Source organism: Fundulus heteroclitus, unplaced genomic scaffold (assembly GCF_011125445.2).
Source record: "Fundulus heteroclitus isolate FHET01 unplaced genomic scaffold, MU-UCD_Fhet_4.1 scaffold_998, whole genome shotgun sequence".
NCBI classification, from domain to species: Eukaryota; Metazoa; Chordata; class Actinopteri; order Cyprinodontiformes; family Fundulidae; genus Fundulus; species Fundulus heteroclitus.
The window spans coordinates 1-25,879 of NW_023397470.1; the positions used below are offsets into that span (position 1 = coordinate 1).

The 25,879-nt window shown below is 39.6% G+C and overlaps 1 protein-coding gene, 1 non-coding gene and 13 pseudogenes across 10 annotated transcripts; all 15 read left to right on the top strand.

The window, feature by feature from the left end:
* Positions 1 to 159: 159 nt before the first annotated feature.
* Positions 160 to 747, top strand: LOC118562615 (annotated as a pseudogene).
* Positions 748 to 872: 125 nt separating this feature from the next.
* Positions 873 to 1,601, top strand: LOC118562616 (annotated as a pseudogene).
* A 227-nt stretch (positions 1,602 to 1,828) lies between these two features.
* Positions 1,829 to 2,537, top strand: LOC118562620 (annotated as a pseudogene). The gene has a single exon (XR_004930698.1). The product of XR_004930698.1 is annotated as an ATP synthase subunit a-like (transcript).
* Positions 2,538 to 4,635: 2,098 nt separating this feature from the next.
* On the top strand, positions 4,636 to 5,491 carry LOC118562621 (annotated as a pseudogene).
* Positions 5,492 to 6,451: 960 nt separating this feature from the next.
* On the top strand, positions 6,452 to 9,275 carry LOC118562626 (NADH-ubiquinone oxidoreductase chain 5-like). The gene is given in 2 exon segments (XM_036135103.1): positions 6,452 to 6,869; positions 6,872 to 9,275. Coding segments are annotated over 2 exon segments (621 nt in total). The 5' UTR covers positions 6,452 to 6,478; the 3' UTR covers positions 7,102 to 9,275.
* On the top strand, positions 6,475 to 9,275 carry LOC118562618 (annotated as a pseudogene). Its single transcript, XR_004930696.1, has one exon. The product of XR_004930696.1 is annotated as a cytochrome b-like (transcript).
* Positions 9,276 to 9,348, top strand: trnat-ugu. Its single transcript has one exon. It is a non-coding gene; the product is annotated as a tRNA-Thr (tRNA).
* A 2,001-nt stretch (positions 9,349 to 11,349) lies between these two features.
* LOC118562617 lies at positions 11,350 to 17,388 on the top strand (annotated as a pseudogene). Its single transcript, XR_004930695.1, has one exon. The product of XR_004930695.1 is annotated as an NADH-ubiquinone oxidoreductase chain 1-like (transcript).
* LOC118562627 lies at positions 14,410 to 17,388 on the top strand (annotated as a pseudogene). Its single transcript, XR_004930701.1, has one exon. The product of XR_004930701.1 is annotated as an NADH-ubiquinone oxidoreductase chain 2-like (transcript).
* On the top strand, positions 15,258 to 17,388 carry LOC118562628 (annotated as a pseudogene). The gene is made up of 3 exons (XR_004930702.1): positions 15,258 to 15,263; positions 15,367 to 15,415; positions 15,745 to 17,388. The product of XR_004930702.1 is annotated as a cytochrome c oxidase subunit 1-like (transcript).
* A 52-nt stretch (positions 17,389 to 17,440) lies between these two features.
* LOC118562624 lies at positions 17,441 to 18,157 on the top strand (annotated as a pseudogene). The gene has a single exon (XR_004930700.1). The product of XR_004930700.1 is annotated as a cytochrome c oxidase subunit 2-like (transcript).
* A 213-nt stretch (positions 18,158 to 18,370) lies between these two features.
* Positions 18,371 to 19,860, top strand: LOC118562619 (annotated as a pseudogene). The gene has a single exon (XR_004930697.1). The product of XR_004930697.1 is annotated as an ATP synthase subunit a-like (transcript).
* Positions 19,861 to 19,994: 134 nt separating this feature from the next.
* LOC118562622 lies at positions 19,995 to 22,020 on the top strand (annotated as a pseudogene). Its single transcript, XR_004930699.1, has one exon. The product of XR_004930699.1 is annotated as an NADH-ubiquinone oxidoreductase chain 4-like (transcript).
* Positions 22,021 to 22,173: 153 nt separating this feature from the next.
* Positions 22,174 to 23,506, top strand: LOC118562625 (annotated as a pseudogene).
* Positions 23,507 to 24,914: 1,408 nt separating this feature from the next.
* On the top strand, positions 24,915 to 25,841 carry LOC118562629 (annotated as a pseudogene).
* The last annotated feature ends 38 nt before the right edge of the window (positions 25,842 to 25,879 follow it).

Below are 25,879 nucleotides of genomic sequence, written 5' to 3' on the forward strand. Positions count from 1 at the left end.
GGTATAGTATGAGCAATAATAGCAATGGTCTTCTCGGCTTTATTGTTTGAGCCCATCAACATATTTACAGTCGGAATAGACGTAGACACTCGAGCTTACTTTACATCTGCTACTATAATTATTGCTATTCCACAGGAGTAAAAGTGTTTAGCTGATTAGCTACTCTCCATGGAGGATCTATTAAATGAGAAACTCCTTTACTCTGAGCATTAGGATTCATTTTCCTATTTACAGTAGGGGGGCTTACAGGAATTGTTTTAGCTAATTCATCCTTAGATATTGTGCTCCACGATACTTATTATGTAGTTGCTCACTTCCATTATGTCTTATCCATGGGAGCCGTATTTGCAATTATCGCTGCCTTTGTTCATTGATTCCCTCTGTTCTCAGGTTATACCCTTCATAGCACATGAACTAAAATTCATTTTGGTATTATGTTTGTAGGCGTTAATTTAACCTTTTTCCCACAACATTTCCTTGGATTGGCAGGTATACCCTCGACGATATTCTGATTATCCAGATGCCTATACCCTTTGAAATACAGTGTCTTCTATTGGGTCATTAATTTCCCTTGTAGCAGTAATCATGTTTTTATTTATTATCTGAGAAGCATTCGCTGCTAAACGTGAAGTACTATCTGTTGAAATAACAGCAACTAATGTTGAATGACTTCATGGCTGCCCTCCTCCCTACCACACATTTGAAGAGCCTGCCTTTGTTCAAATTCAACATTAGTTTAACCCTCGAGAAAGAAGGAATTGAACCCCCATAAATTGGTTTCAAGCCAACCGCATAAACCATTCTGCCACTTTCTTATAAGACACTAGTAAAATAGAATTACATTACTTTGTCAAGGTAAAATTAGTGGGTTTAAAGCCCCGCGTGTCTTACATAGACTAATGGCTCATCCCTCACAATTAGGGTTCCAAGATGCAGCTTCACCTGTAATAGAAGAACTCCTCCATTCTCATGACCACACTCTTATGATTGTTTTTTTAATTAGCACACCTTGTTCTTTACATATTGTGGCTATAGTAACAACTAAATTGACAAATAAATTTATTCTTGATTCCCAGAAATTGAAATTATTTGAACTCTACTACCAGCAATAATTCTTATTCTTATTGCACTTCCTTCCTTGCGAATTCTTTATTTAATAGATGAAATTAATGATCCTCATTTAACCATTAAAGCTATAGGGCACCAATGATATTGAAGCTATGAATATACTGATTATGAAGACCTTGCTTGGTTTTGATTCCTATATAGTACCATACTCAAGATTTAACCCCCGGCCAATTCCGACTTCTAGAAACAGACCACCGTATCGTTATTCCTGTTGATTCCCCCTATTCGTGTTCTTGTTTCTGCTGATGATGTACTTCACTCCTGAGCAGTCCCCTAGCTTAGGAATTCAAATAGGACGCAGTTCCTGGGCGTTTAAATCAAACAGCCCTGCATTACCTCCCGACCCGGGAGTTTTCTAGGTCAATGGCTCAGAAATTTGTGGGGGCAAATCAGAGCTTGATACCTATCGTAGTTTGAAGCAGTACCTTTAGAACACTTCGAAAACTGATCCTCATTAATGTTAGAAGACGCCTCGTTAAGAAGCTAAACAGGTATAGCGTTAGCCTTTTAAGCCTAAAAAACTGGTAGGAGTGACTCTCCCAACCACCCTTAGCGAACCATGCCCAACTCATTACCAGAACCTTGATTTATAACATTCCTATTACCTGATAAATTTATTAACAGTAGTTCCTATGCAAATTATAGCCTTAACTTTCCCCTACGAACTAATTTACAAAACAGAACAAGACTCTTCAACACAAACTTGAAACTGACAATGACTGTAACATTATTTGACCAATTCCTTAGCCCACCTTGTTTAAGATGCCATTAATTGCTATCGCATAGTATCCCCATGATTACTTCACCATGTAGTAACAAACACGATTTTCTTCAGAACGTTTATTAAGTGTTAAAAAAGTTTTCTGTTTTCTGCCTTAACCTAACACATTTTTCAACCCTTAGGTCCTTTAGGACATAAGTGAGCCCTTATATTCGTATCCTTATTTATATTCTTAATTACTCTAAACGTATAGGACTTCTTCCCTATACATTTACACCTACTACACAGCTTTCTCTTACATTCTCACTTGCTCTCCCCTTATGATTAGCAACCGTAACTAATCGGCTTTTCGACTTGATCCAACACGAGCCCTCGCTCATATACTACCCCAAGGAACTCCTCCCTTATTAATTCCTGTCCTAATTATTATTGAAACAATTAGTGTAATAATTCGTCCGTTAGCTTTAGCTGTTCGGCTTATAGCTAATCTGACCGCAGGTCATCTCCTTATTCATTTAATTTCCACGGGAGTTTTCTTATTAACTTCTATAATACCTATAGCAGCTATTCTAGCATTAGCACTTTTAGGACTTCTAACACTTCTAGAAATTGCAGTAGCCGTAATTCAAGCTTATGTATTTGTACTTCTACTAAGCCTTTATTTACTAGAGAACGTCTAATGGCCCATCAAGCACCTGCCTATCATATAGTAGACCCGGAGCCCATGACCCCTAACCGGGGCAGTCGCCCGCCCTTTTAATAACATCTGGTTTAGCAATTGGAATACACTTCCACTCTACTACTCTAATAACACTTGGTTTAATTTTTACTTTTATTAACCATGTATCAATGATGACGAGATATTATTCGAGAAGGTACCTTCCAAGGACCACCACAACCCCACCTGTCCAAAAAGGGCTTCGGTACGGAATAATTTTATTTATTACCTCAGAAGTCTTCTTTTTCCTTGGATTTTTTTTGAGCGTTCTATCATTCAAGCCTTGCCCCTACCCCTGAGCTAGGCGGATGCTGACCCCCTACAGGAATTACTACACTAGATCCTTTTGAAGTACCTCTTTTAAATACAGCCGTTCTCCTAGCTTCAGGCGTCACAGTTACATGAGCGCATCACAGCATTATAGAAGGCAACCGAAAACAAGCTATTCAATCTCTCACCCTTACTATCTCTTCTAGGATTTTACTTTACTATTCTTCAAGCATTAGAATACTATGAAGCACCATTCACAATTGCTGACGGAGTTAGTTTATGGCTCAACCTTCTTTGTCGCAACAGGTTTCCATGGCCTTCACGTAATTATTGGATCCTCCTCCTTGCTGTATGCCTGCTCCGACAAGTCCAACATCACTTTACATCGCAACATCCCTTTGGCTTCGAAGCAGCTGCTTGATATTGACATTTCGTTGATGTAGTTTGACTATTCCTATACATCTCAATTTACTGATGAGGCTCATATCTTTCTAGTACCAACGTTAGTACAAGTGACTTCCAATCACATAGTCTTGGTTAAAATCCAAGGAAAGATAATTAACCTAATCATGATCATAATACTTATTGCTTCAATCCTCTCCGTTGTTCTGGCCCTAGTCGCCTTCTGATTACCACAAAATAACCCCAGATTATGAAAAACTCTCTCCCTAACGAGTGCGGCTTTGATCCAGTAGGATCAGCACGACTCCCTTTTTCCCTTCGATTTTTTCTAGTCGCTATTTTATTTTTATTATTTGACCTAGAAATTGCACTTCTTCTACCTTTACCCTGAGGAGACCAACTATCTTCCCCCTTGACAACCTTACCTGAGCATCCCCTAGTTTCTAATCCTACTAACCCTCGGGTTAGTTTACGAATGAATTCAAGGAGGTTTAGAATGGGCAGAATAGGCGCTTAGTTTAAGAAAAACATTTGATTTCGGCTCAAAAACTTATGGTTAAATTCCATAATTGCCTAATGACCCCTATCCACTTTGCTTTTTCTTCAACCTTTATGTTAGGATTGGCAGGACTTGCTTTCCACCGAGCTCACCTTCTTTCTGCCCTTCTTTGTTTAGAGGGTATAATATTATCAACTCTTTATTGCCTTGTCTATCTGGACTTTAGAATTTAACTCAACAAACTTTGCAATATCCGCTATAATTCTCCTAGCTTTTTCAGCCTGCGAAGCAAGTGCAAGGTCTAGCATTACTGGTAGCCATAGCACGAACACACGGCACCGACAGCCTTCAAAGCCTCAACCTCTTACAATGCTAAAAATCCTAATTCCCTCAATATTTATGCTTTTAACAACATGGACTTCCCCTTTTAAGCAACTTTGATCTACAATCCTAATATATAGTTTTTTAGTAGCAACCCTTAGCTTGACTTGACTTGCCATACCAACGGACACCGGATTGATTCTACATTAACAATTACATAGCCTATGATCCCCTTTCTTCTCCTCTACTCGTACTAACCTGCTGATTACTTCCCCTGATAATTATTGCCAGCCAAAATCACCTGGCAGTAGAACCTGAAAATCGTCAACGAACATATATTTCCTTATTAATTTCTCTGCAAATCTTTTTAATCCTAGCATTAGTGCTACAGAAATAATTATATTTTATGTTATATTTGAAGCCACGCTGATTCCCACTTTATATTATTATTACTCGCTGAGGTAATCAAATGGAGCGATTAAACGCAGGAACCTATTTTTTATTTTATACATTAGCAGGGTCCCTTCCTTTACTTGTTGCCCTTTTTAATTTACCATAGTTCTATGGGCTCATTATCATATCTTTTCTCTCACTAGTTTTACCATTAACATGTTCTAATTTATATGCAGATAAGCTATGATGAATAGCCTGCCTTTTAGCTTTTCTTGTTAAAATACCATTATATGGAGTTCACTTATGACTACCAAAAGCCCACGTAGAAGCCCCTATTGCTGGTTCAATGGTCCTTGCCGCAGTTTTATTAAAGCTGGGGGGTTATGGAATAATGCGAATCATAATTATTCTAGACCCTTTAACTAAAGAACTAAGTTATCCATTTATTATCTTAGCCCTTTGGGGTGTAATTATAACTGGCTCAATCTGTTTACGACAACTGATCTAAAATCACTAATCGCTTACTCATCAGTAAGCCACATAGGTTTAGTTGCAGCTGGTATTTTAATTCAGACCCCCTGAGGTTTTACAGGAGCCCTAATTTTAATAATTGCCCATGGCTTAACTTCGTCAGCCTTATTCTGCCTGGCTAATACTAATTACGAACGAACTCATAGTCGGACTATTATTCTTGCCCGAGGTCTACAGATAGTTCTCCCATTAATAGCTACTTGATGATTCCTTGCTAGCCTAGCAAATTTAGCACTGCCTCCTCTCCCTAATCTTATAGGTGAAATTATAATTATTACTTCTTTATTTAATTGATCTTTCTACACGCTTATTTTAACTGGCCTTGGTACTCTAATTACTGCAAGTTATTCCCTTTACATATTTCTTCTAACCCAACGAGGCCCAATCCCCCATCATTTGATCTTATTAGAACCCTCTCACACCCGGGAACACCTTCTTCTTGCCCTGCATCTCCTCCCATTACTGTTGCTTATTGCCAAGCCAGAGTTGGTTTGAGGATGAACAGCCTGTAAATATAGTTTAATTAAAACATTAGATTGTGATTCTAAAAAAAGAGGTTAAAATCCTCTTATTCACCGAGAGAGGCTCGAAAGCAACGATGACTGCTAATTTTCGTCACCTTGGTTGAACCCCAAGGCTCACTCGTTATTTAGCTCCTAAAGGATAATAGATCATCCGTTGGTCTTAGGAACCAAAAACTCTTGGTGCAACTCCAAGTAGCAGCTATGCATCTTACTCCCCTTATTATATCCTCGTCTTTAATTATTATGTTAATTACTTATTTTTACCCATTTTGTCTACCCTATCACCCTCCCCATTAAAAGCTCAATGAGCACTACTAAGTGTTAAAACCGCCGTGAAATTAGCCTTCTTTTTTAGCCTCTTGCCTTTATTTCTGTTCCTTGACCAGGGAGCAGAGACAGTAGTATCCACTTGAAACTGAATAAATACGCTAGCGTTCAATATCACCATCAGTTTCAAGTTCGATTTATATTCTTGTGTCTTTATTCCTGTAGCCCTTTACGTCACCTGATCAATTTTGGAGTTTGCATCATGATATATACACTCGGACCCTTATATAAATCGATTTTTTAAATACCTTTTAATTTTCTTAATAGCTATAATTATCCTTGTAACTGCCAACAATCTCTTCCAGTTATTTATTGGGTGAGAAGGAGTAGGAATTATGTCTTTCCTCCTAATTGGTTGATGATACGGTCGAGCCGACGCTAATACAGCAGCTCTTCAAGCAGTAGTCTACAATCGGGTGGGGGATATTGGACTAATTCTTGCCATAGCATGAATTGCTACCAAAATGCACTCTTGAGAAATTAACCAAATCTTCATTTTATCTAAAGACTTAGACGTAACCCTCCCACTTATCGGTCTTATCCTTGCTGCTACTGGTAAATCTGCACAATTTGGCCTTCACCCCTGACTTCCCTCTGCTATAGAGGGCCCTACACCGGTCTCTGCCCTACTGCACTCAAGTACTATGGTCGTAGCTGGCATTTTTTTACTTATTCGACTCAGCCCTATAATAGAAAATAACAGCACTGCCCTTACTATCTGCCTTTGTTTAGGAGCCCTAACTACTCTTTTTACTGCCACATGTGCTCTAACCCAAAATGATATTAAAAAAATTGTAGCATTCTCCACCTCTAGCCAACTAGGTTTGATAATAGTCACCATTGGCTTAAATCAACCACAGTTAGCCTTTTTACACATTTGTACCCACGCCTTCTTTAAGGCGATATTATTTTTATGCTCTGGGTCTATCATTCACAGCCTAAACGATGAACAAGATATCCGTAAAATAGGCGGTATACACCATCTGGCCCCTTTCACCTCATCTTGTTTAACCATCGGCAGCCTCGCTCTAACCGGCACCCCTTCCTAGCAGGATTTTTTTCTAAAGATGCTATTATTGAAGCACTTAATTCATCATATCTAAACGCCTGAGCCCTAATCCTAACCCTTCTCGCTACGTCTTTTACTGCCATCTACAGCCTCCGAGTAGTTTATTTTGTCACCATACATCACCCCCGATTTAATGCTTTCTCCCCCATTAATGAAAACAACACAGCAGTAATTAATCCTATTAAGCGGCTAGCTTGAGGAAGTTTAATTGCGGGCCTATTAATTACATCAAATCTCCTCCCTTTAAACACCCCTGTTATAACTATACACCCTCTGCTTAAACTAGCTGCTCTACTCGTAACCGTATTAGGATTAATTACCGCACTAGAACTTGCTTCCCTGACATCAAAACAATTTAAAGTATATCCTCAACAAACCTTTCACCATTTCTCCAATATACTAGGGTTTTATCCCCATATTATTCATCGTTTCATACCTAAGATGAATTTAATACTTGGCCAGGCTATCGCCACTCAGACTGTTGATCAAACCTGATTAGAAAAAACAGGCCCTAAGGCTATTTGTTCCCTTAATATTCCTATAGCCTCAACCGTAAGTAACGTTCAACAAGGCTCAGTTAAAGTTTACCTATCCCTTTTCTTCTTTACAACTATCCTAGCTTTGGTTATTTTATTGATTTAGACCGCACGAAGCGTGCCTCGACTTATTCCGCGGGTTAATTCAAGAACAACAAATAATGTTACTAAAAGAACTCAAACACCTATCGCTAATATAAAACCTCCTGACGAATATAATGTGGCCACACCCTCTATGTCCCCTCGTACAAAATAAAACTCTCCAAACTCATCACAAACTATTCAACTTTCGTCATATATACTACTGCTAAATAATGTTCCTACACTTACCACCCCTAATAAATATCCCAACATGAGCCCTAATACTGGCCAGCTCCCTCACCCCTCCGGATAGGGCTCAGCCGCCAAAGCGGCTGAGTATGCAAACACAACTAACATACCTCCTAAGTAAATCAGAAATAAAATTAATGATAAGAAGCTTCCCCCATGTCAAATTAATACACCACAACCAATACCTGCTACTACAACTAGACCTAATGCTGCAAAGTAAGGGGAAGGATTAGATGCGACTGCCGCCAACCCTAATACAAGACCAAATAATAAAAAATACATTATGTACATCATAGTTCTCACCAGGACTTTCACCAGGACTAATGGATTGAAAAACCACCGTTGTATTCAACTACAAGAACCTTATGGCAAATCTTCGAAAAACCCACCCCCTCCTAAAAATTGCAAACGATGCCCTAGTAGACCTACCAGCCCCTGTAAACATCTCTGTTTGATGAAACTTTGGCTCCCTCTTAGGCTTGTGTTTAATTGCCCAAATTCTAACAGGCTTATTTCTAGCTATACATTATACTTCCGACATTTCTACAGCATTCTCATCAGTTGCCCACATCTGCCGAGATGTAAATTATGGCTGATTAATTCGTAATATGCACGCCAACGGGGCCTCTTTCTTCTTTATTTGTATTTATCTTCACATTGGACGAGGCTTATATTACGGTTCGTACCTTTATAAAGAAACATGAAACGTAGGTGTTATCCTTCTTCTCTTAGTTATAATAACTGCCTTTGTTGGTTATGTTCTTCCCTGAGGACAAATATCCTTCTGAGGGGCTACCGTTATTACCAATCTCCTGTCCGCCGTCCCTTACGTAGGGGATGCACTAGTACAATGAATTTGAGGTGGCTTCTCAGTTGACAATGCTACATTAACCCGGTTCTTTGCCTTCCATTTCCTCCTCCCATTTGTCGTAGCCGCTGCAACCATGGTCCACTTAATCTTTCTACATGAAACAGGATCTAATAATCCCACAGGCCTGAACTCTGATGCCGACAAAATTTCATTCCACCCTTACTTTTCTTACAAAGATGTTCTAGGATTTGCCCTCCTTCTAGCAACCCTAATTTCTTTAGCATTATTCTCCCCCAACCTTCTTGGAGACCCAGAAAATTTTACCCCAGCTAACCCATTAGTTACCCCTCCACATATTAAACCCGAATGATATTTCCTCTTTGCCTACGCCATCCTCCGATCTATTCCTAACAAACTGGGGGGAGTCTTAGCCCTTCTAGCATCTATCCTTATTCTTATAGTAGTGCCTATTCTTCATACATCTAAGCAACGAAGCCTAACCTTTCGACCTGTAACTCAATTCCTATTTTGACTATTAGTAGCAGATGTCGCTATCCTTACATGAATTGGAGGTATACCTGTAGAACATCCCTTCGTCATCATTGGCCAAGTAGCTTCCTTCCTGTATTTTTCTCTATTCCTATTCCTCTCCCCTGCCGCAGCGTGACTAGAGAATAAAGTCCTTGGATGATAACGCATTAGTAGCTCAGTGACCAGAGCCCCGGTCTTGTAAACCGGATGTCAAGGGTTAAAATCCCTTCTAATGCTCAAAGAAGAGGGGGTTTAACCCCCACCCCTAGCTCCCAAAGCTAGGATTCTGCATTAAACTATTCTTTGCCGGGCTCTGCCCCCCCCCCCCCCCCCGGATTAAAGTACTTAGTACATATATGTATTATCCCCATTCATCTATATTAAACATTTAAAGTGATGTAAGACTACATTAGTATAATAACGGACAAGTATGTAATTTTCATACAATCATACATCACCATTATACTAAGGTAGATACAAACCACTTAAATTATATTTTTGATAATAATTTAACTTTTATACTAAACGATATTGAATTGTCCTATCATAACTCTCATCAGTCTAGTTATACCAGGACTCAACAAACTATGCAAGTCAAAATCCGATGCAGTAAGAGACCACCATCAGTTGATTTCTTAATGAATACGTTTATTGATGGTCAGGGACAGATATTGTGGGGGTCGCACTTAGTGAACTATTCCTGGCATTTGGTTCCTATTTCAGGGCCATACATTTATTTATTCCCCATTCATTCATCGACGCTTGCATAAGTTAATGGTGGAATACATACTCCTCGTTACCCACCAAGCCGAGCATTCTTTCTAATGGGCTATTGGTTCTCTTTTCTCTTTTTCCTTTCAGTTGACATTTCACAGTGCATACAGATATGACATCTTAAGGTGGAACATTTCCTTGCGCGCAAGTAAAATGTATTCATGTTGAAAAGATATTAATCTAAGAATTGCATAACTGATATCAAGAGCATAAAGTATAGAAATTTCCCCTGACTTATCACTTATATCCCCCTCTCGGCTTTTGGGGGTTAAACCCCCCCTACCCCCCCAATACTCGAGACATCTTTGTTATTCCTGCAAACCCCCCGGAAACAGGAAAGATACTACTTGTATTTTAGCCGTTTTGTGTTAATCTGATATTATATTATTATAATATTGCAAATGCTAGCGTAGCTTAATTAAAGCATAACACTGAAGATGTTAAGATGGACCCTAGAAAGTCCCGTAAGCATAAAGGCTTGGTCCTGACTTTACTATCAGCTTTAGCAGTATTTACACATGCAAGTATCCGCATCCCTGTGAGAATGCCCTCAGTCTCCTGCACAAGGAAACAAGGAGCCGGTATCAGGCACAAGTTTTTAGCCCATGACACCTTGCTTAGCCACACCCCCAAGGGAATTCAGCAGTGATAAATATTAAGCCATAAGTGAAAACTTGACTTAGTTAAAGCTAACAGAGCCGGTCAAAACTCGTGCCAGCCACCGCGGTTAAACGAGAGGCTCAAGTTGATAGCCTTCGGCGTAAAGAGTGGTTAAGGAAAAACTAAACTAGAGTCGAATTTTCTCATGGCTGTTATACGCACCCGAGAACATGAAGCCCAAGCACGAAAGTAACTTTAAATATCCTGACCCCACGAAAGCTGTGAAACAAACTGGGATTAGATACCCCACTATGCACAGCCGTAAACTTTGATAAGAATATACAACATTATCCGCCTGGGTACTACGAGCGTAAGCTTAAAACCCAAAGGACTTGGCGGTGCTTTAGATCCACCTAGAGGAGCCTGTTCTAGAACCGATAATCCCCGTTAAACCTCACCCCCTCTGGTCATCCCCGCCTATATACCGCCGTCGTCAGCCCACCCTGTGAAGGAACTATAGTGAGCTTAATTGGTAGAGCCCAAAACGCCAGGTCAAGGTGTAGCATATGAGGGGGGAAGAAATGGGCTACATTTCCTGATTAAGGAAATACGGATTGTATTATGAAAAATTACATGAAGGAGGATTTAGTAGTAAGTGAAAAACAGAGTGTTTCACTGAATACGGCCCTGAAGCGCGCACACACCGCCCGTCACTCTCCCCGAGCTTGGATCAAATATTTCTAATACCCTAATAAAGCAAAGGGGAGGCAAGTCGTAACATGGTAAGTGTACCGGAAGGTGCACTTGGAAAAATCAGGGCGTAGCTAAGACAGAAAAGCATCTCCTTTACACTGAGAAGTCACCCGTGCAAATCCGGTCGCCCTGAAACCCAACAGCTCGCCTCCAAGATCTAAATTCAATAATCCATATTTATAACCCCGAATATTCTGATTTAATTAAATAAATCATTCTTCCTCCTTAGTAAGTGTGACAGAACAGGAAATATGTGAGCGCCATAGAAAAAGTACCGTAAGGGAACGCTGAAAGAGAAGTGAAATAACCCAGTCAAGTACAGAAAAGCAGAGACTAATTCTCGTACCTTTTGCATCATGATTTAGCAAGTTTATTCAAGCAAAAAGCATTTTAGTTTGTTATCCCGAAACTAGACGAGCTACTCCAGGACAGCCTATTTATAGGGCACACCCGTCTCTGTGGCAAAAGAGTGGGAGGATCTTTGAGTAGAGGTGACAAACCTACCGAGCCTAGTTATAGCTGGTTGCCTGGGAATTAAATAGAAGTTTAGCCTCTTGTCTTCTTATGCCAAATATGGACACCCAAACCTCAGGTTTTGAGAATACATTGAGAGTTAGTCGGAAGGGGGACAGCCCTTCTGAATAAAGAAACAACTTTTTTAACTGGATATTAATCATAAATATATAAAGTTTATGTCTAGGTGGGCCTAAAAGCAGCCACCCTAAAAGATAGCGTTAAAGCTCAAACATTATTTAAACTAATTATTCCGATAAATTATTATAATCCGCTTAAAATACCAGGCCCTCCTATCCTGCGATAGGAAAGATTATGCTAATATGAGTAATAAGAGAATCCATTTCTCTCCCTGCATAACTGTAAATCGGAACGGACAAACCACCGAAAATTAACGGCCCCAACCCAAGAGGGTAATAGATTTAAAATAAAAAACAAGAAGTGCCTCTATTTAATTACCGTTAAACCTACACTGGAATGCAAACCCGGAAAGACTAAAAGGGGAAGAAGGAACTCGGCAAATAATTAAAGCCTCGCCTGTTTACCAAAAACATCGCCTCTTGAATTTTATATATAAGAGGTCCTGCCTGCCCTGTGATATTATTTAACGGCCGCGGTATCTTGACCGTGCAAAGGTAGCGCAATCACTTGTCTTTTAAATGAAGACCTGTATGAATGGCTAAACGAGGGCTTAACTGTCTCCTTCCCTAAGTCAATGAAATTGATTTCCCCGTGCAGAAGCGGGGATAAATACATAAGACGAGAAGACCCTATGGAGCTTTAGACGCAAGGGCAAATCATGTTAATAATACTAAATTAAATAGTTAAAACAAATTGAATCCTGCCACAATGTCTTTGGTTGGGGTGACCACGGGGAAACATCAAACCCCCGCGCGGAATAAAAGTAATATCTTTTAAAACCGAGAGCTACCACTCTAAGTAACAGAATATCTGACCTTAATGACCCGGCAAAGCCGATCAACGAACCGAGTTACCCTAGGGATAACAGCGCAATCCCCTTTTAGAGTCCCTATCGACAAGGGGGTTTACGACCTCGATGTTGGATCAGGACATCCTAATGGTGCAGCCGCTATTTAGGGTTCGTTTGTTCAACGATTAAAGTCCTACGTGATCTGAGTTCAGACCGGAGTAATCCAGGTCAGTTTCTATCTATGAAATGTTTTCTTCCAGTACGAAAGGACCGAAGAAAAGGGGCCAATTCTTCAAGTACGCCTCACCCTTATCTAATGAAACCAACTAAAATAGATAAAAGGGTATATTTCTACAGCTAAAGATAATAGCGTGTTAGAGTGGCAGAGCCCGGAAATTGCAAAAGGTCTAAGCCCTTTCCACAGAGGTTCAAGTCCTCTCCCTAACTATGTTCTTTACTCTTATTAATTCCGTTATTAATCCTCTTATCCTAATTATCTGTGTTATATTAGCAGTTGCGCTCCTCACACTAGTCGAGCGTAAAGTATTAGGTTATATACAATTACGAAAGGGCCCTAATGTAGTTGGACCTTATGGTATTTTACAACCCTTTGCTGATGGTTTAAAATTGTTAACTAAAGAACCTATCTCTCCCTCTACTTCCTCACCTTTCCTTTTCATTTTCACCCCTATTATAGCCTTCGCATTAGCCTTAACCCTTTGAACTCCTATTCCCCTGCCGTTTCCTATTGCTGATTTAAATCTAGGCATCTTATTTATTCTGGCATTATCAAGCCTAGCAGTTTATTCTATTCTAGGCTCAGGATGAGCATCCAATTCAAAGTATGCTCTAATTGGGGCCTTGCGAGCTGTAGCACAAACCATTTCCTATGAAGTAAGCTTAGGCCTAATTCTTTTATGTGCTATTATATTTACAGGAGGGTTTACCATTCAAACTTTCAGCACCGCTCAAGAAGCTACTTGATTAATTATTCCAGCTTGACCACTTGCCGCAATATGATATGTTTCCACATTAGCAGAGACAAACCGTGCCCCCTTTGATTTAACAGAAGGCGAATCTGAGCTCGTGTCAGGTTTTAATGTAGAGTATGCTGGCGGACCTTTTGCCCTGTTTTTTCTAGCAGAATATGCTAATATTCTTTTGATAAATACCCTCTCCACCACTCTTTTTCTTGGCTCCTGCTTAAATCATAATTACCCCGAAATTACATCCACTACTTTAATAATTAAAGCCACTATTCTCTCAGTATTATTCCTTTGAGTACGAGCATCCTACCCCCGGTTTCGGTATGACCAGCTTATACACTTAATTTGAAAAAATTTTTTACCTATCACTCTGGCTTTAGTAATTTGACACCTATCTCTTCCTATTACCTTTTCGGGTCTTCCCCCTCAGCTTTAGCTTTAAAGGAGTCGTGCCTGAATTAAAGGGCCACTTTGATAGAGTGAATAATGAGGGTTAGAATCCCTCCGACTCCTTAGAAAAAAGGGATTTGAACCCTCCCCGAAGAGATCAAAACTCTTGGTGCTTCCACTACACCATTTTCTAGTAAAGTCAGCTAAATAAGCTTTCGGGCCCATACCCCGAACATGTTGGTTAAATCCCTTCCTTTGCTAATGAATCCTTACATTTTAACCATCCTCCTATTTGCAATAGGTTTAGGCACAACAATCACCTTTGCAAGCTCCCATTGACTTCTGGCTTGAATAGGGTTAGAAATTAATACTCTCGCAATTCTACCCCTTATATGCCAGTCTCATCATCCTCGGGCCGTTGAAGCCACAATTAAATATTTTCTCACTCAAGCTACCGCTGCTGCCATACTACTTTTTGCCAGCATTACCAACGCTTGAATTACGGGACAATGAAATTTAGAATTCATAAGCTACTCCCTCCCTACTACTCTGGTCACTGTGGCCTTAGCCCTAAAAATTGGCTTAGCACCCCTCCACGCTTGGATACCAGAGGTTCTTCAAGGCCTTGATTTAACCACAGGTTTAATCCTCTCAACATGACAAAAATTGGCACCTTTCTGCCTTCTTTTACAAATCAATCCTTCAAATACCTCACTTCTCTTAATTTTAGGCTTAGCCTCAACCCTTGTTGGGGGCTGAGGCGGGTTAAATCAAAATCAATTACGGAAAATCCTAGCCTATTCATCCATCGCCCACTTGGGCTGAATAATTTTAGTATTACAATTCTTCCCATCCCTAACCTTACTGACTCTTTTAATATACTTTGTAATAACCTTTTCCCTATTTATTTCATTTAAAGTTAATAATTCTACTACTATTAATTCCTTATCAATGTCATGATCAAAAGCCCCTATCATCTCTTCTATAGTACCTTTTATCTTGTTATCCTTGGGCGGACTCCCACCTCTATCAGGATTTATACCTAAATGACTTATTTTACAAGAGTTAACTAAACAAAGTTTAGCTCCCTTAGCAACCCTAGCTGCACTTTCAGCATTACTAAGCTTATATTTTTATCTTCGGATTTCCTACGCGATAACCCTAACTATATCACCTAATATCCTTTTAAACGCCCTCCCATGACGGCTGCCCTCTAATCAACATACCCTCCCCCTAGCAATTACTACCTCGTTAACAATTTGCCTCCTCCCTCTTACCCCGGCTATTATTGCCCTTCTTACCCTCTAGAGGCTTAGGATAGCACTCAGACCAAGAGCCTTCAAAGCCCTAAGCGGGAGTGAAAATCTCCCAGCCTCTGCCTAAGACTTACGGGACATTAACCCACATCTTCTGCGTGCAAAGCAGACACTTTAATTAAGCTAAAGCCTTTTCTAGACAGGCAGGCCTCGATCCTACAAAATCTTAGTTAACAGCTAAGCGCCCAAACCAGCGAGCATCTATCTAGCTTTCCTCCGCCTAGCCAAGCATAATAGGCGGAGGAAAGCCCCGGCAGGATTCAACCTGCTTCTCTAGATTTGCAATCTAGCGTGAAACACCTCAGAGCTTTGATAAGAAGAGGACTTAAACCTCTGTTTATGGAGCTACAATCCACCGCTTAAATCTCAGCCACCTTACCTGTGATAATCACACGTTGATTTTTCTCAACTAACCACAAAGATATCGGTACCCTTTATTTAGTATTTGGTGCCTGAGCCGGTATAGTAGGTACAGCTCTTAGCCTTCTTATTCGGGCGGAACTAAGCCAACCAGGCTCTCTCCTAGGGGATGACCAAATTTATAATGTAATCGTTACAGCACATGCATTTGTAATAATCTTTTTTATAGTTATGCCTATTATAATTGGTGGCTTTGGAAATTGACTAGTCCCTCTTATGATCGGTGCCCCAGACATAGCTTTTCCTCGAATAAATAATATAAGCTTCTGACTACTCCCACCCTCATTTTTACTTCTCTTAGCCTCTTCCGGCGTTGAAGCCGGGGCTGGTACAGGTTGAACAGTCTATCCTCCTCTAGCAGGTAATTTAGCTCATGCTGGGGCTTCTGTAGATTTAACTATTTTTTCCCTTCACTTAGCTGGAATTTCATCAATTTTAGGTGCTATTAATTTTATTACAACTATTATTAATATAAAACCTCCAGCTATCTCCCAATACCAAACCCCCCTGTTCGTCTGAGCTGTCTTAATTACTGCTGTACTTCTTCTACTTTCCTTACCAGTTCTTGCTGCAGGAATTACAATACTGTTAACTGACCGAAATTTAAATACTACATTTTTTGATCCGGCAGGTGGAGGAGATCCAATTCTATACCAACATTTATTCTGATTCTTTGGTCACCCAGAAGTTTATATTCTTATTTTACCAGGCTTTGGTATAATTTCACATATTGTAGCATACTATTCTGGTAAAAAAGAACCGTTTGGATATATGGGTATAGTATGAGCAATAATAGCAATTGGTCTTCTCGGCTTTATTGTTTGAGCCCATCACATATTTACAGTCGGAATAGACGTAGACACTCGAGCTTACTTTACATCTGCTACTATAATTATTGCTATTCCAACAGGAGTAAAAGTGTTTAGCTGATTAGCTACTCTCCATGGAGGATCTATTAAATGAGAAACTCCTTTACTCTGAGCATTAGGATTCATTTTCCTATTTACAGTAGGGGGGCTTACAGGAATTGTTTTAGCTAATTCATCCTTAGATATTGTGCTCCACGATACTTATTATGTAGTTGCTCACTTCCATTATGTCTTATCCATGGGAGCCGTATTTGCAATTATCGCTGCCTTTGTTCATTGATTCCCTCTGTTCTCAGGTTATACCCTTCATAGCACATGAACTAAAATTCATTTTGGTATTATGTTTGTAGGCGTTAATTTAACCTTTTTCCCACAACATTTCCTTGGATTGGCAGGTATACCTCGACGATATTCTGATTATCCAGATGCCTATACCCTTTGAAATACAGTGTCTTCTATTGGGTCATTAATTTCCCTTGTAGCAGTAATCATGTTTTTATTTATTATCTGAGAAGCATTCGCTGCTAAACGTGAAGTACTATCTGTTGAAATAACAGCAACTAATGTTGAATGACTTCATGGCTGCCCTCCTCCCTACCACACATTTGAAGAGCCTGCCTTTGTTCAAATTCAACATTAGTTTAACCCTCGAGAAAGGAAGGAATTGAACCCCCATAAATTGGTTTCAAGCCAACCGCATAACCATTCTGCCACTTTCTTTATAAGACACTAGTAAAATAGAATTACATTACTTTGTCAAGGTAAAATTGTGGGTTAAAGCCCCGCGTGTCTTACATAGACTAATGGCTCATCCCTCACAATTAGGGTTCCAAGATGCAGCTTCACCTGTAATAGAAGAACTCCTCCATTTTCATGACCACACTCTTATGATTGTTTTTTTAATTAGCACCCTTGTTCTTTACATTATTGTGGCTATAGTAACAACTAAATTGACAAATAAATTTATTCTTGATTCCCAAGAAATTGAAATTATTTGAACTCTACTACCAGCAATAATTCTTATTCTTATTGCACTTCCTTCCTTGCGAATTCTTTATTTAATAGATGAAATTAATGATCCTCATTTAACCATTAAAGCTATAGGGCACCAATGATATTGAAGCTATGAATATACTGATTATGAAGACCTTGGTTTTGATTCCTATATAGTACCTACTCAAGATTTAACCCCCGGCCAATTCCGACTTCTAGAAACAGACCACCGTATAGTTATTCCTGTTGATTCCCCTATTCGTGTTCTTGTTTCTGCTGATGATGTACTTCACTCCTGAGCAGTCCCTAGCTTAGGAATCAAAATAGACGCAGTTCCTGGGCGTTTAAATCAAACAGCCTTCATTACCTCCCGACCCGGGGTTTTCTATGGTCAATGCTCAGAAATTTGTGGGGCAAATCATAGCTTTATACCTATCGTAGTTGAAGCAGTACCTTTAGAACACTTCGAAAACTGATCCTCATTAATGTTAGAAGACGCCTCGTTAAGAAGCTAAACAGGGTATAGCGTTAGCCTTTTAAGCTAAAAACTGGTGACTCCCAACCACCCTTAGCGAACCATGCCACAACTCATACCAGAACCTTGATTTATAACATTCCTTATTACCTGATCAATTTTATTAACAGTAGTTCCTATGCAAATTATAGCCTTAACTTTCCCCTACGAACCTAATTTACAAACAGAACAAGACTCTTCAACACAAACTTGAAACTGACAATGACTGTAACATTATTTGACCAATTCCTTAGCCCAACCTTGTTTAAGATGCCATTAATTGCTATCGCATTAGTATCCCCATGATTACTTCACCATGTAGTAACAACACGATTTTCTTCAGAACGTTTATTAAGTGTTAAAAAAGTTTCTGTTTCTGCCTTAACTAAACACATTTTTCAACCCTTAGGTCCTTTAGGACATAAGTGAGCCCTTATATTCGTATCCTTATTTATATTCTTAATTACTCTAAACGTATTAGGACTTCTTCCCTATACATTTACACCTACTACACAGCTTTCTCTTACATTCTCACTTGCTCTCCCCTTATGATTAGCAACCGTACTAATCGGCTTTCGACTTGATCCAACACGAGCCCTCGCTCATATACTACCCCAAGGAACTCCTCCCTTATTAATTCCTGTCCTAATTATTATTGAAACAATTAGTGTAATAATTCGTCCGTTAGCTTTAGCTGTTCGGCTTATAGCTAATCTGACCGCAGGTCATCTCCTTATTCATTTAATTTCCACGGGAGTTTTCTTATTAACTTCTATAATACCTATAGCAGCTATTCTAGCATTAGCACTTTTAGGACTTCTAACACTTCTAGAAATTGCAGTAGCCGTAATTCAAGCTTATGTATTTGTACTTCTACTAAGCCTTTATTTACTAGAGAACGTCTAATGGCCCATCAAGCACATGCCTATCATATAGTAGACCCGAGCCCATGACCCCTAACCGGGGCAGTCGCCGCCCTTTTAATAACATCTGGTTTAGCAATTTGAATACACTTCCACTCTACTACTCTAATAACACTTGGTTTAATTTTACTTTTATTAACCATGTATCAATGATGACGAGATATTATTCGAGAAGGTACCTTCCAAGGACACCACACCCCACCTGTCCAAAAAGGGCTTCGGTACGGAATAATTTTATTTATTACCTCAGAAGTCTTCTTTTTCCTTGGATTTTTTTGAGCGTTCTATCATTCAAGCCTTGCCCCTACCCCTGAGCTAGGCGGATGCTGACCCCCTACAGGAATTACTACACTAGATCCTTTTGAAGTACCTCTTTTAAATACAGCCGTTCTCCTAGCTTCAGGCGTCACAGTTACATGAGCGCATCACAGCATTATAGAAGGCAACCGAAAACAAGCTATTCAATCTCTCACCCTTACTATTCTTCTAGGATTTTACTTTACTATTCTTCAAGCATTAGAATACTATGAAGCACCATTCACAATTGCTGACGGAGTTTATGGCTCAACCTTCTTTGTCGCAACAGGTTTCCATGGCCTTCACGTAATTATTGGATCCTCCTTCCTTGCTGTATGCCTGCTCCGACAAGTCCAACATCACTTTACATCGCAACATCACTTTGGCTTCGAAGCAGCTGCTTGATATTGACATTTCGTTGATGTAGTTTGACTATTCCTATACATCTCAATTTACTGATGAGGCTCATATCTTTCTAGTACCAACGTTAGTACAAGTGACTTCCAATCACATAGTCTTGGTTAAAATCCAAGGAAAGATAATTAACCTAATCATGATCATAATACTTATTGCTTCAATCCTCTCCGTTGTTCTGGCCCTAGTCGCCTTCTGATTACCACAAATAACCCCAGATTATGAAAAACTCTCTCCCTACGAGTGCGGCTTTGATCCAGTAGGATCAGCACGACTCCCTTTTTCCCTTCGATTTTTTCTAGTCGCTATTTTATTTTTATTATTTGACCTAGAAATTGCACTTCTTCTACCTTTACCCTGAGGAGACCAACTATCTTCCCCCTTGACAACCTTTACCTGAGCATCCCTAGTTCTAATCCTACTAACCCTCGGGTTAGTTTACGAATGAATTCAAGGAGGTTTAGAATGGGCAGAATAGGCGCTTAGTTTAAGAAAAACATTTGATTTCGGCTCAAAAACTTATGGTTAAATTCCATAATTGCCTAATGACCCCTATCCACTTTGCTTTTTCTTCAACCTTTATGTTAGGATTGGCAGGACTTGCTTTCCACCGAGCTCACCTTCTTTCTGCCCTTCTTTGTTTAGAGGGTATAATATTATCACTCTTTATTGCCTTGTCTATCTGGACTTTAGAATTTAACTCAACAAACTTTGCAATATCCGCTATAATTCTCCTAGCTTTTTCAGCCTGCGAAGCAAGTGCAGGTCTAGCATTACTGGTAGCCATAGCACGAACACACGGCACCGACAGCCTTCAAAGCCTCAACCTCTTACAATGCTAAAAATCCTAATTCCCTCAATATTTATGCTTTTAACAACATGGACTTCCCCTTTTAAGCAACTTTGATCTACAATCCTAATATATAGTTTTTTAGTAGCAACCCTTAGCTTGACTTGACTTGCCATACCAACGGACACCGGATGATTCTACATTAACAATTACATAGCCTATGATCCCCTTTCTTCTCCTCTACTCGTACTAACCTGCTGATTACTTCCCCTGATAATTATTGCCAGCCAAAATCACCTGGCAGTAGAACCTGAAAATCGTCAACGAACATATATTTCCTTATTAATTTCTCTGCAAATCTTTTTAATCCTAGCATTTAGTGCTACAGAAATAATTATATTTTATGTTATATTTGAAGCCACGCTGATTCCCACTTTAATTATTATTACTCGCTGAGGTAATCAAATGGAGCGATTAAACGCAGGAACCTATTTTTTATTTTATACATTAGCAGGGTCCCTTCCTTTACTTGTTGCCCTTTTAATTTACCATAGTTCTATGGGCTCATTATCATATCTTTCTCTCACTAGTTTACCATTAACATGTTCTAATTTATATGCAGATAAGCTATGATGAATAGCCTGCCTTTTAGCTTTTCTTGTTAAAATACCATTATATGGAGTTCACTTATGACTACCAAAAGCCCACGTAGAAGCCCCTATTGCTGGTTCAATGGTCCTTGCCGCAGTTTTATTAAAGCTGGGGGGTTATGGAATAATGCGAATCATAATTATTCTAGACCCTTTAACTAAAGAACTAAGTTATCCATTTATTATCTTAGCCCTTTGGGGTGTAATTATAACTGGCTCAATCTGTTTACGACAAACTGATCTAAAATCACTAATCGCTTACTCATCAGTAAGCCACATAGGTTTAGTTGCAGCTGGTATTTTAATTCAGACCCCCTGAGGTTTTACAGGAGCCCTAATTTTAATAATTGCCCATGGCTTAACTTCGTCAGCCTTATTCTGCCTGGCTAATACTAATTACGAACGAACTCATAGTCGGACTATTATTCTTGCCCGAGGTCTACAGATAGTTCTCCCATTAATAGCTACTTGATGATTCCTTGCTAGCCTAGCAAATTTAGCACTGCCTCCTCTCCCTAATCTTATAGGTGAAATTATAATTATTACTTCTTTATTTAATTGATCTTTCTACACGCTTATTTTAACTGGCCTTGGTACTCTAATTACTGCAAGTTATTCCCTTTACATATTTCTTCTAACCCAACGAGGCCCAATCCCCCATCATTTGATCTTATTAGAACCCTCTCACACCCGGGAACACCTTCTTCTTGCCCTGCATCTCCTCCCATTACTGTTGCTTATTGCCAAGCCAGAGTTGGTTTGAGGATGAACAGCCTGTAAATATAGTTTAATTAAAACATTAGATTGTGATTCTAAAAAAAGAGGTTAAAATCCTCTTATTCACCGAGAGAGGCTCGAAAGCAACGATGACTGCTAATTTTCGTCACCTTGGTTGAACCCCAAGGCTCACTCGTTATTTAGCTCCTAAAGGATAATAGATCATCCGTTGGTCTTAGGAACCAAAAACTCTTGGTGCAACTCCAAGTAGCAGCTATGCATCTTACTCCCCTTATTATATCCTCGTCTTTAATTATTATGTTAATTACTTTATTTTTACCCATTTTGTCTACCCTATCACCCTCCCCATTAAAAGCTCAATGAGCACTACTAAGTGTTAAAACCGCCGTGAAATTAGCCTTCTTTTTTAGCCTCTTGCCTTTATTTCTGTTCCTTGACCAGGGAGCAGAGACAGTAGTATCCACTTGAAACTGAATAAATACGCTAGCGTTCAATATCACCATCAGTTTCAAGTTCGATTTATATTCTTGTGTCTTTATTCCTGTAGCCCTTTACGTCACCTGATCAATTTTGGAGTTTGCATCATGATATATACACTCGGACCCTTATATAAATCGATTTTTTAAATACCTTTTAATTTTCTTAATAGCTATAATTATCCTTGTAACTGCCAACAATCTCTTCCAGTTATTTATTGGGTGAGAAGGAGTAGGAATTATGTCTTTCCTCCTAATTGGTTGATGATACGGTCGAGCCGACGCTAATACAGCAGCTCTTCAAGCAGTAGTCTACAATCGGGTGGGGGATATTGGACTAATTCTTGCCATAGCATGAATTGCTACCAAATGCACTCTTGAGAAATTAACCAAATCTTCATTTTATCTAAAGACTTAGACGTAACCCTCCCACTTATCGGTCTTATCCTTGCTGCTACTGGTAAATCTGCACAATTTGGCCTTCACCCCTGACTTCCCTCTGCTATAGAGGGCCCTACACCGGTCTCTGCCCTACTGCACTCAAGTACTATGGTCGTAGCTGGCATTTTTTTACTTATTCGACTCAGCCCTATAATAGAAAATAACAGCACTGCCCTTACTATCTGCCTTTGTTTAGGAGCCCTAACTACTCTTTTTACTGCCACATGTGCTCTAACCCAAAATGATATTAAAAAAATTGTAGCATTCTCCACCTCTAGCCAACTAGGTTTGATAATAGTCACCATTGGCTTAAATCAACCACAGTTAGCCTTTTTACACATTTGTACCCACGCCTTCTTTAAGGCGATATTATTTTTATGCTCTGGGTCTATCATTCACAGCCTAAACGATGAACAAGATATCCGTAAAATAGGCGGTATACACCATCTGGCCCCTTTCACCTCATCTTGTTTAACCATCGGCAGCCTCGCTCTAACCGGCACCCCTTTCCTAGCAGGATTTTTTTCTAAAGATGCTATTATTGAAGCACTTAATTCATCATATCTAAACGCCTGAGCCTAATCCTAACCCTTCTCGCTACTGTCTTTACTGCCATCTACAGCCTCCGAGTAGTTTTATTTTGTCACCATACATCACCCCCGATTTAATGCTTTCTCCCCCATTAATGAAAACAACACAGCAGTAATTAATTCCTATTAAGCGGCTAGCTTGAGGAAGTTTAATTGCGGGCCTATTAATTACATCAAATCTCCTCCCTTTAAACACCCCTGTTATAACTATACACCCTCTGCTTAAACTAGCTGCCTCTACTCGTAACCGTATTAGGATTAATTACCGCACTAGAACTTGCTTCCCTGACATCAAAACAATTTAAAGTATATCCTCAACAAACCTTTCACCATTTCTCCAATATACTAGGGTTTTATCCCCATATTATTCATCGTTTCATACCTAAGATGAATTTAATACTTGGCCAGGCTATCGCCACTCAGACTGTTGATCAAACCTGATTAGAAAAAACAGGCCCTAAGGCTATTTGTTCCCTTAATATTCCTATAGCCTCAACCGTAAGTAACGTTCAACAAGGCTCAGTTAAAGTTTACCTATCCCTTTTCTTCTTTACAACTATCCTAGCTTTGGTTATTTTATTGATTTAGACCGCACGAAGCGTGCCTCGACTTATTCCGCGGGTTAATTCAAGAACAACAAATAATGTTACTAAAAGAACTCAAAACACCTATCGCTAATATAAAACCTCCTGACGAATATAATGTGGCCACACCCTCTATGTCCCCTCGTACAAAATAAAACTCTCCAAACTCATCACAAACTATTCAACTTTCGTCATATATACTACTGCTAAATAATGTTCCTACACTTACCACCCCTAATAAATATCCCAACATGAGCCCTAATACTGGCCAGCTCCCTCACCCTCCGGATAGGGCTCAGCCGCCAAAGCGGCTGAGTATGCAAACACAACTAACATACCTCCTAAGGTAAATCAGAAATAAAATTAATGATAAGAAGCTTCCCCCATGTCAAATTAATACACCACAAACCAATACCTGCTACTACAACTAGACCTAATGCTGCAAAGTAAGGGAAGGATTAGATGCGACTGCCCGCCAACCCTAATACAAGACCAAATAATAAAAAATACATTATGTACATCATAGTTCTCACCAGGACTTTCACCAGGACTAATGGATTGAAAAAACCACCGTTGTATTCAACTACAAGAACCTTATGGCAAATCTTCGAAAAAACCCACCCCCTCCTAAAAATTGCAAACGATGCCCTAGTAGACCTACCAGCCCCTGTAAACATCTCTGTTTGATGAAACTTTGGCTCCCTCTTAGGCTTGTGTTTAATTGCCCCAAATTCTAACAGGCTTATTTCTAGCTATACATTATACTTCCGACATTTCTACAGCATTCTCATCAGTTGCCCACATCTGCCGAGATGTAAATTATGGCTGATTAATTCGTAATATGCACGCCAACGGGGCCTCTTTCTTCTTTATTGTATTTATCTTCACATTGGACGAGGCTTATATTACGGTTCGTACCTTTATAAAGAAACATGAAACGTAGGTGTTATCCTTCTTCTCTTAGTTATAATAACTGCCTTTGTTGGTTATGTTCTTCCCTGAGGACAAATATCCTTCTGAGGGGCTACCGTTATTACCACTCTCCTGTCCCGCCGTCCCTTACGTAGGGGAATTGCACTAGTACAATGAATTTGAGGTGGCTTCTCAGTTGGACAATGCTACATTAACCCGGTTCTTTGCCTTCCATTTCCTCCTCCCATTTGTCGTAGCCGCTGCAACCATGGTCCACTTAATCTTTCTACATGAAACAGGATCTAATAATCCCACAGGCCTGAACTCTGATGCCGACAAAATTTCATTCCACCCTTACTTTTCTTACAAAGATGTTCTAGGATTTGCCCTCCTTCTAGCAACCCTAATTTCTTTAGCATTATTCTCCCCAACCTTCTTGGAGACCCAGAAAATTTTACCCCAGCTAACCCATTAGTTACCCCTCCACATATTAAACCCGAATGATATTTCCTCTTTGCCTACGCCATCCTCCGATCTATTCCTAACAAACTGGGGGGAGTCTTAGCCCTTCTAGCATCTATCCTTATTCTTATAGTAGTGCCTATTCTTCATACATCTAAGCAACGAAGCCTAACCTTTCGACCTGTAACTCAATTCCTATTTTGACTATTAGTAGCAGATGTCGCTATCCTTACATGAATTGGAGGTATACCTGTAGAACATCCCTTCGTCATCATTGGCCAAGTAGCTTCCTTCCTGTATTTTTCTCTATTCCTATTCCTCTCCCCTGCCGCAGCGTGACTAGAGAATAAAGTCCTTGGATGATAACGCATTAGTAGCTCAGTGACCAGAGCCCCGGTCTTGTAAACCGGATGTCAAGGGTTAAAATCCCTT